Source organism: Anguilla rostrata, chromosome 11 (genome assembly GCF_018555375.3).
Source record: "Anguilla rostrata isolate EN2019 chromosome 11, ASM1855537v3, whole genome shotgun sequence".
NCBI classification, from domain to species: Eukaryota; Metazoa; Chordata; class Actinopteri; order Anguilliformes; family Anguillidae; genus Anguilla; species Anguilla rostrata.
Genome location: NC_057943.1, coordinates 3,095,898 through 3,106,469, shown reverse-complemented (window position 1 = coordinate 3,106,469; position 10,572 = coordinate 3,095,898). Strand labels below are relative to the sequence as shown.

At 49.5% G+C, this 10,572-nt stretch overlaps 1 protein-coding gene across 2 annotated transcripts in view; it reads right to left on the bottom strand.

Moving 5' to 3' along the window:
* The window catches only part of LOC135235228 (solute carrier family 41 member 1-like), a 25,222-nt gene that overhangs the window by 6,440 nt on the left and 8,210 nt on the right, over nt 1-10,572 (bottom strand). For both annotated transcript variants that reach the window (XM_064300516.1, XM_064300517.1), the window contains 3 exons: nt 4,145-4,216; nt 3,462-3,606; nt 2,206-2,352 (listed from right to left, as the gene is read on the bottom strand). In XM_064300516.1, the coding sequence (XP_064156586.1) occupies nt 2,206-2,352; nt 3,462-3,606; nt 4,145-4,216 (364 nt within the window). The remainder of the gene's footprint in view (nt 1-2,205; nt 2,353-3,461; nt 3,607-4,144; nt 4,217-10,572) is intronic.

The window sequence follows — 10,572 nt, the reverse complement described above, 5'->3', positions numbered from 1 at the left end:
CAGACAGGAAGCACAGACAGACACACAGACAGGAAGCACAGACAGACACACAGACAGGAAGCACAGACAGACACACGGACAGGAAGCACAGACAGACACACAGACAGGAAACACAGACAGACACACGGACAGGAAGCACAGACAGGAAGCACAGACAGACACACAGACAGGAAGCACAGACAGACACACAGACAGGAAGCACAGACAGACACACGGACAGGAAGCACAGACAGACACACAGACAGGAAGCACAGACAGACACACGGACAGGAAGCACAGACAGACACACAGACAGGAAGCACAGACAGACACACGGACAGGAAGCACAGACAGGAAGCACAGACAGACACACAGACAGGAAGCACAGACAGACACACAGACAGGAAGCACAGACAGACACAGACAGGAAGCACAGACAGACACACAGACAGGAAGCACAGCAGCTTTAAATACTTTCCAGTGCTTTAAAAACTACTTCACAATCCCTTTAGTCTGTACTGGACCCACATTTGGGCGGCACGGTGGTGCAGTGGGTAGCACTGTCGCCTCACAGCAAGCAGGTCCAGGGTTCAAATCCCGGCCTGGGCCTTTCTGTGTGGAGTTTGCATGTTCTCCCCGTGTCCGTGTGGGATTCCTCCGGGTACTCCGGTTTCCTCCCACAGTCCAAAGACATGCAGGTAAGGCTAATTGGAGAGTCTAAAGCGCTGTTGCACACTGAAGACTCGCCTGTTCAATCTACAACTCACCCACCTGCATTCCTATCCCTCCCCCTTCACTTCCTCCTTACGCCATTAAGGAAATTACTTTTTTATTACTAATTACTAATTTTATGTCTTAAACTCACAGTGATGTACTCCACTACCATTGTCTCCCCGGAAAAGCGCATCTGCCAAGTTGACTGTTTAGCTTGCAATGATTCATTTAGGCCTTGCTGGATTTACATGGTTGTTAGCTGCATTAATCAATGATTTGCATTATGGTTCTAGGATGCATGAGTCAACTCACATTTAGTGCTGTACTGAAGTCACACTCATGCTCTCTGGCCTGCCCATGTTGTTAGACAGGTACTGCTGCTCACACAGCTCTGGCTGTGGATGCATCCAAGTTCACTTGCACTGTAAGCTGCACTGAATGTGGGCATCTGGTAAATGACTTTAATGTAATGTAAACTAATGTTATGCAATTTAATGTATTGTAACGTCATGTAATACAGGACTGCCCAAGGCCACACAGCAGTGCTGGGTAGGCGCAAGTATTTTAAAGGTGTAAGAATGCATGTGATTAGAATGTTCTCAGCTGAACATTCTAATGCTGATGTCACAATCACTACTGGTGACAGTGGAAAGCAATGGAGTTCTAGAACACTGACTTAGAATTTTGAAAAAACATTTTAAAAAACCTACTCTTCAGGGGGTTAAGGATGCTATTTTTTCTGAAAAAGGATGGGACCCAGTGACAGAACTGTAAGGATGTGGGGGTAACAGAGGGATGGAAATAGAGCTGTGGGGGTAATATAGGGGTGGTATTAGAGCTGTGGGGGTAATAGAGGGGTGGTAATAGAGCCGTGGGGGTAACAGAGGGGTGGTAATAGAGCCGTGGGGGTAACAGAGGGGTGGTAATAGAGCCGTGGGGGTAATAGAGGGGTGGTAATAGAGCTGTGGGGGTAATAGAGGGGTGGTAATAGAGCTGTGGGGTAATAGAGGGGTGGTAATAGAGCTGTGGGGGTAATAGAGGGGTGGTATTAGAGCTGTGGGGGTAACAGAGGGGTGGTAATAGAGCTGTGGGGGTAATAGAGGGGTGTAATAGAGCTGTGGGGTAATAGAGGGGTGAGTAATAGAGCTGTAGGGGTAATAGAGGGGTGGTAATAGAGGTGTGGGGGTAATAGAGGGGTGGTAATAGAGCTGTGGGGGTAATAGAGGGGTGGTATAGAGCGTGGGGTAATAGAGGGGTGGTAATAGAGGTGTGGGGGTAATAGAGGGGTGGTATTAGAGCAGTGGGGGTAAAGAGGGGTGGTATTAGAGGTGTGGGGGTAATAGAGGGGTGGTATTAGAGGTGTGGGGTAACAGAGGGGTGGTAATAGAGCTGTGGGGGTAATAGAGGGGTGGTATTAGAGCTGTGGGGGTAATAGAGCTGTGGGGGTAATAGAGGGGTGGTATTAGAGGTGTGGGGGTAACAGGGGGGTGGTAATAGAGCCTCGGTTCTCACTTAGCTCCCTGTACAGGCCGGTGCTGATGCTCGACAGCAGGGCCAGCGTGATGAGGTCACCCAGGCTGGCAGCGATGGGCGTGGCCACGTTGTCCGGGTTAATGCCCACCCGCCGAGAGGCGATAATCACCCCGATCATGATGAGACCTGTGCGGGGGGGGGGGGGGGGGGCAGGGTGAAGGAATGTGTTTGAGTACCCTCCGTTTTATTTCTGGAGAAGTTGGCAGCAACCAGGGTCACGCGATATGGATGTAAATACCCCCAGATCCAAAAAGGCAACAAAAAAAATGTGTGGCTGTACATTTACACAGGCCCAATCTGGAGCTACATTTACACAGGCCCAATCTGGAGCTACATTTACACAGGCCCAGGCTGGAGCTACATTTACACAGGCCCAATCTGGAGCTACATTTACACAGGCCCAATCTGGAGCTACATTTACACAGGCCCAATCTGGAGCTACATTTACACAGGCCCAATCTGGAGCTACATTTACACAGGCCCAATCTGGAGCTACATTTACACAGGCCCAATCTGGAGATACATTTACACAGGCCCAATCTGGAGCTACATTTACACAGGCCCAATCTGGAGCTACATTTACACAGGCCCAATCTGGAGCTACATTTACACAGGCCCAATCTGGAGCTACATTTACACAGGCCCAGGCTGGAGCTACATTTACACAGGCCCAATCTGGAGCTACATTTACACAGGCCCAGGCTGGAGCTACATTTACACAGGCCCAATCTGGAGCTACATTTACACAGGCCCAATCTGGAGCTAATGTATCCAACTGAAATAACTGAAATAAAGTTAAGAAACATCATTCTGACCTCAGTTTCTGAAAATGAAAACTATGCTAGACATTCAACTCGTGCTGAATGTACTTGGCGGCCGCTGTCATCTTGACATTTGACGCCTAAATTACAACAATCATACAACAATGTCAATCTGATAATCCTGTCTGGGAAAACAAGTCCTTCCCTTTTTTCCCTTTCATGTGCTCAAACCCGCCCTGCCAGTTTGCTTGTTTCGGTTTGGCCTGGTCTGACGAGTTCAGAGTGTAAGATGTTCACACAGCACACATTTACACACGGGTCCGATCTGGAGCTGATACATTCACACAGGTGCACATATTTGGCACGGTCTGTAAAACCACTATGTATATATGCGTACATCATAAAAGAACCATGTAACCAGACCATGTGAGCACTGTGTCTACATGAACACCTTAAGGAAGTGTATTTAGTTACCGAGCAGCAGGGAGGCGATGAACGCCGTGGCCACGCTGCTGGCACAGAGGAGCACGGCGTGCTGGATGTCGAAGTGGCCCTCAGGGACCCAGCCGAACACGACGGCCGCCACCGACGCCATGAAGCCCACCACGGTGGCCTGGACCTGGGGGGGGGGGACAGGCAGGGGTCAGTCAGCAGGGGGCAGGCTTTCCTCTCGAGACACACCCACCGTCCACCCCTCCCCCGTTCACTCTCGCCTCCCCATTTGCTCTACCTGACAGGTGACCCCGTTTAGGGGAGGGGCTCAGGCTCACCTGTACTCTACCTGACAGGTGACCCCGTTTAGGGGAGGGGCTCAGGCTCACCTGTACTCCACCTGCCAGGTGCACCCGACTTTAGGGCGGAGGGACTCAGGTCACGTACCACCTGACAGGTGACCCCGTTTAGGGGAGGGGCTCAGGCTCACCTGTACTCACCTGACAGGTGACCCCGTTTAGGGGAGGGGCTCAGGCTCACCTGTACTCTACCTGACAGGTGACCCCGTTTAGGGGAGGGGCTCAGGCTCACCTGTACTCTACCTGACGGGTGACCCCGTTTAAGGGAGGGGCTCAGGCTGACCTGCGCTCTACCTGACAGGTGACCCCGTTTAGGGGAGGGGCTCAGGCTCTCCTGTGCTCTACCTGACAGGTGACCCCGCTCACCTGAATGAGGGACAGGTTCCCCACCACCAGCCTCCACACATCGCGTCCGGCGTCCATCTGTCCGACGTTGGCCTGGAGGAGCGGGAGAGACACAGAGTCAGTCCGCACCTCGGACAGGAAATGAGCTCCCACGAACGCGCGGCGGTGAGTGATGCAACTTCCTGTCGTGGCTGAGGGTCACTGGAACGCGCCGCTTTTTTTTTTGTTTGAATTCCTGTTTTTCGGCTCAGGGACACATCCTGCATGGAAATATCCACCAATCACAGACGCCATTGTTCTGGTTTGTTCCTTATTCTATTATGGCAGTTCCAGTCAGACTCTCTCTACATCAAAGCGGTCCTCAGTCCAGTTCCCTGTACAAAGCGCTGAACTGTCCTGTTCCGTGCGGTTCATTGGTACAGACGGATCCTGGCTGTTTGTTGGTTGCAGGGTACGGGCGTGGCGGGTACGTGCGCAGGTCTGTGGTCTGGCCGATCCGGCCTGTTCGCTTCCCTGCCCGTTTGACCGCATCAGTGTTTAACTGAGAGTCATCACCCAGACACGTGCGAAGGGAAAGTCCTCTTTTTTTTTTTTTTTTTTTTTTACATTTGTGTTCAAACAGGAGAGGCGCGGGGACATTCTGGGTGGAATTCGGTTTGCGTAACCGTAGCGATGAAGGGGAACACCGCTTTTCTGTGTACAAAAGGTTAGATTTTTGGTCAGATTAACTTTTTTTTTTTTGTTTTTTTTTTTTCAACTGCCGGGAGAGGAAGAGTTTTAAAAACACTTCTGTAGCTACTCTGTAGACGCTGCAGGTTACATCACAGTAAATAACCCTTATTTTTTAGCTTAGATTTCAGCAGTTTAAAGGTTCTTTTTTTTTTTTGCTGAATCGCTGCGTCACAGACAGATTTAAGCTGTTGCTGCTGTGGTTGCATTTATTATATCTATGACAGCAAAGTGCACGTGTGTATTTTCCACGTGCCATATTAAAAAAACAAACAAATAGCCGACTGCGTCTGCTGCAACAGCTACAGCCATGAATAACAGCTTCATTATTATTAATATTCATTTATATTCATAAACATGGTGTTGTTAGCAATGGAGAAGAGAATTATTCTCCAGATGATACCAGTGTTAAGAGGCCGCACTGCTGGTCACCTGTTAGGGAAGGACGCTAATGCTAACCGGTGACACTGAGCCTGGTCGCTTGTTAGGGAAGGACACCAATGCTAACCAGTGACACTGACCCTGGTCGCTTGTTAGGGAAGGACGCTAATGCTAACCAGTGACACTGACCCTGGTCGCTTGTTAGGGAAGGACGCTAATGCTAACCGGTGACACTGACCCTGGTGGCTTGTTAGGGAAGGACGCTAATGCTAACCGGTGACACTGACCCTGGTTGCTTGTTAGGGAAGGACGCTAATGCTAACCGGTGACACTGACACCTGGTGCTTTTCAGGTGAGACCGCTCCTAGCTAACCGTTGACACTGACCACTGGTGGCTTGTTAGGGAAGTGCGTAACGCTACCGGTGACATGGATCCTGTGTCGTCTTGTTAGGGAAGGACGCTAATGCTAACCGGTGACACTGAACCTGGTTGCTTGTTAGGGAAGGACGCTAATGCAATCCTTCAAACGCAAGACTGAAGACTCATCTCTTCAGGCTGCACCTCTCCCCACCCCTCCCTAGCCTATAGTTTAGCTCACTGTACCTACTTAGGATAATATGATTACGTTAGTTTATTTGGCAGGATTGTTGTTTTTGTCGGATTAGGAAAATGTGATTCCAGTGCTAGTTTGTACTTGGTAGGATTCTTGTTTGCTGAACAGATTACTCTACAGGGTTGGAGTCCTGATCGATGTGGTCACTTCTGGCACTACGATCCTTACTTCACTCTAGTGTTCTTTGCACTCTACATCGTGAACAATGCCTGTGTCGTCCTTGGATAAGAGCGTCTGCTAAATGCCTGTAATGTAAGTAATGCTAACGTGACATGACCTGGTGGCTTGTTGGAAGGACGTAATGCTAACCGGATACAGACCTTGGTGCTGTAGGAAGGACCTGAACACTAACGTTGACAGTGACCTGGTCGTTGTTAGGGAAGGACGCTAATGCTAACCGGTGACACTGACCCTGGCCACTTGTTAGGGAAGGACGCTAATGCTAACCGGTGACACAGCTGGTCGCTGTTAGGGAAGCGCTAATGCTACCAGTGACATGACCTGGCGTTGTTAGGGAAGGACGCTAACGCAGTGACACTGAGCTGGCGCTGTTGGAAGGACGCAACGGTGACATGACCCTGGCCGCTTGTTAGGGAAGGACGCTAATGCTAACCGGTGACACTGACCTTGGTTGCTTGTTAGGGAGGGATGCTTATGCTAACCGTTGACACTGACCCCGGCGCAGCTGTGTGTTTGTGTGGTTCTGATTTATCTGAGTGGATAACCGGCCCAGGCCGCTGATCTGGGAACTGCGGTGCCCGTGCCAGAGTCGGGGGGTCACGGTGACACAACAGGAACACGCCGTGCTGAACCAAACGCAGTCCAGGGCCCTGTTTAACGAAGCAGGACTCCTGAGCTAACTGGATAACTGCGCTGACTAAAGCCCGGAGCCCTCCCAAATCTGGAGCATGGACTTAAGGATATTCACGAAGTGCGATTACAGAAGTAAAAAGGGGAAGTAAAAAGGGCTGTTCCAGGTATTACAGTTATCCAGCTAGTAATTCTGCTTAGTGAAATACACCCCTGAGCAGAAACATGTTGTGCTAAACCAGCGGTGTCCAATCTTATCTGAAAAGGGCCGGTGTGGTTGCAGATTCATGTTGTAACCCAGCATTACAACACGTGGGGGGGGGCTATTATATAAGCAGGATTACTGAGCTAGCAGGATAACTGCACTGAGTAAAACCCGGAACGGCTCTATTTCACTTCAGTCCATGTTCCAGATTTGGGAGGGTTCCGGGTTTTACTCAGCGCAGTTACCCCCCCCCCCCCAGATAACTCCGTGATCCCGCTTTGTGAAACAGAGCTCGGAGCGAAAGCACATCGAGCTAAACCAAGCGCACTCCCCCCCCCCCCCCCCCCCAGACGAAACGCGTCAGGCTAAACTGGAGCCAAAGGGTCGGTCAGGAAGCTCCACCCACACACGTAATGGAGTCTTTAGCCTTGGTGAGGGGGGGGGGGTAGGATCGTATCTTTGCCCTCACACCCAGCGACTGAGATAAGAAGCGCTGTAAAATGAATTTACGTCTTCGAACAACAGCCTCTCCCAGCTCTGTGATTGCTTTCCACACACAGGAAACCCAAACTTATAGCAGATTAAGCAAATACCATTAGAACAACATCTATTTCTAAATGTGCACCAACACCGACGGCATGCAAATGCACTTGGCTCTGCAAACAGCAGGAGCAGCAAATCAGCCAATCAGGGCCCTGCTTTACAGAGCAGGAGTTAGGCTGGATAACTGCACTGAGTAAAACCCGGAGCACCTCCCGAATCTGGAACATGGACTGAAGTAAAAAAGAGCTGTTCCGGGTTTTACTTGGTGCAGTTATCCAGCTAACTCAGTAATCCTGCTTCGTGATACAATCCCCAGGTTGGGAGGATGACAAATACCACAATAAAAATAATTCTCTGGGTGTGGCACTGTGGTTAGGAAACTGTGTAGCAAGGGAGGTTGCAAGTTCAGTTCCCAAGTGTGGCACAGCCAGTTGTACTCATGAGCGCAAGGTACTTAACCTGAGCTGCTTCAGTAAATATCCTGCTGCATAAATGGATTGCGTGTAAAATGTAAGCTGTTTAAGCTGCTCTGAATAAGAGCATCTGCTGAATGCCTGAATGAAACACTAATTCGATGATTTCTCTGGCACCCAAACAACAACAACAAAGAACACTAAATGCACGCAGGCCTTGAGGAAAAAAATCGCATGCAACAGCATAAATGAAACCACAGTACAAACAGTACAGGCAGAAGAGAAAATGAAATGACCGGAGCAGTAAAAATAGAGTCATAAAGAATGAAAATCATGCTGAACAATGCTTTTTTTTTTTCTTTCTTTCTTTTCTTTTTTTAAAGAAAAGTGGAAAGCAGAACTGGTCTGAGCAGCTCGACTGTAACCCTGCCTGCCTGGGCTGCTCTTCCAGTCTCTGGAAATGGAAGGGAGAGATTCATGTGATCAACTGCAGCACAAGGAGGGACCATTCCTCTCTGAAGGAACTGCATTACCCGGAGAGAGAGAGAGAGATAGAGAGGAAAATGACAGAAATGTGGTCTAAACCAGTCACGTTTCACACTGACCACACTGGCGCAAGCCATAGCAATAAACGCTTAAAGAGACCTCAGCCTTTATCAGAGGAAATCTGCGAGTCAGGGCGTTTCATAACACGCCTTCCCCCCCCCCCACCCCCCCCCCCCCCCCCAGTGCCGCACTCCACACACACAGCCAGACACAAACGGTGGCCTGCTTGTGCCGTTTTTTCTTTATTTTTCTCCTCCATTGAGAAACGTCTTTTTTTTTGCATTTGTTTTTTGTCTCAGAACTTCTCAGAATTGGGATTTCCATGCGCCCAATTTTCCATAGCCAGTACGCTCAGCACGTCACAACGACACACCCAGAACGTCCCAGAAAAGCCCAGACGCCTCGTCCTGCGGCCCAAACTTTCTAAGGGCCACAGTTAGGCCTCGTCCGCCTCGAAATCGAGCGTGAGAACGTCCCGCTCCCCATCCCCCGCCCCCGACGAGCCAGGTCACTCTCCAGGTGCTCCGCAGCCCAACCTTCCAAACCCTCGGCAGTCGACCTCCGACCTCCGCCACAAACCGCTCGTAAACCGCCCGGTCACCGCCAATAACACCGCATGCACCGCTCCTCCTGGTCCGCTACGCCCGGCACACTGAGCCGCTCCCTCTCAGCTCTCTCTCTCAGCCGCGAATCCAAGACCAGCTCTGACCCGCTATAAACAAACCCTGCTCCTAACGCACTCGCTTTCCCTCAACACGGTAAAACGATCCCTAGCACACCATTCAAAAACCCTGATTCTGTTATCGTAAAAACAATCCCTAAATCACCACTCAAAACCCTGATTCTGTTACCGTAAAAACAATCCCTAAATCCCCACTCAAAACCCTGATTCTGTTACCGTAAAAACAATCCCTAAATCACCACTCAAAACCCTGATTCTGTTACCGTAAAAACAATCCCTAAATCCCCACTCAAAACCCTGATTCTGTTACCGTAAAAACAATCCCTAAATCCCCGCTCAAAACCCTGATTCTGTTACCGATAAGCATTCACGTCCTGCTGAAACACCGTGGCGCACGCTGCAGACGGGTACGTCACGGCCGTGCTTGTGCAGGCCTTATCAGCGCTGTTTGGATCTGAGCACCATTAATGATTACAGGACTGCTGATTCAGACGGGAACATGATGACACGATCATCAGGTAGCGTCACTGTGAGCGTCTGCCCGCGCGAAACCATCGCAGCATTGGTTAGCACCGGTGGCTAAACACACAAAGCAGAATTTTATCGCCCCACCCTCAAATTCCCCCCCCCTACCCCCACCCCCCAATTTTGTACTGGCAGTCATGCCTTGATCCGCCACCACTGTGGCTGAGAGTCCCATGGAAAGAGCACTGCAGTGATATATTACCTGCTTACCGGGGGGGGGGGGGCACCAATGCAGAGTAACCTGAGGAGTCCTGACCCATTTAAACTGATGTGATCCTTTTATTTTGGTGCTTACTTTCTAAAGGTGAGACAGAATAACGCAACACACATTGCTCTTCTGTGAATCTGAAACCCTGTGTTGTTTTTGCCACCAGTTTTTGATTTAGTCATGGTCTTAAGTCTTCTGACTAAAATGCATTTTAGTTTTGGTCATATTTTAGTCATGCCTTCTCCATTAATTTTAGTCAAGACAAAAATGACTAAAATCTGATTTATTTTAAGTTGACGAAAAGAACCAGGTATTTTAGTCACATTTAAGGCCTAACTTAATTTTTTGCCACATTTAATGCCCTGCCTCCAGTAAATGTCACGACTAAAATACTGTGTAACATACTCAGTGTTTATGATGACACGTCAGTCACCACAGTGCATGTCCCTGTTACCAGTGAACACACCAGCTTCACTTGTGCTGACAGTCATAATCAGCTGCAGTGTGAACGTCACTGTCACAAAGCAGCTTCACTCTTCAGAGGACAATAAAGACAGATTTTAGCCACTGTGGCCCTAGCCTCTGGAACAGTCTGCCTAAGGATCTGAGGGACTCCCCCTCTGTGGACATTTTTAAAAGGAACCTTAAGACGTATCTTTTTAGCCTGGCTTTTACTCAGTGTGATGTAAGGTAATGAATTAGAGGTAGCCAGGTAAATGAAGGGAATGTAACGGAAGGTAATGTTAGGTGTGCACTCACGGCAATGGAACGTGTGATGTAATGGAAGGTAATG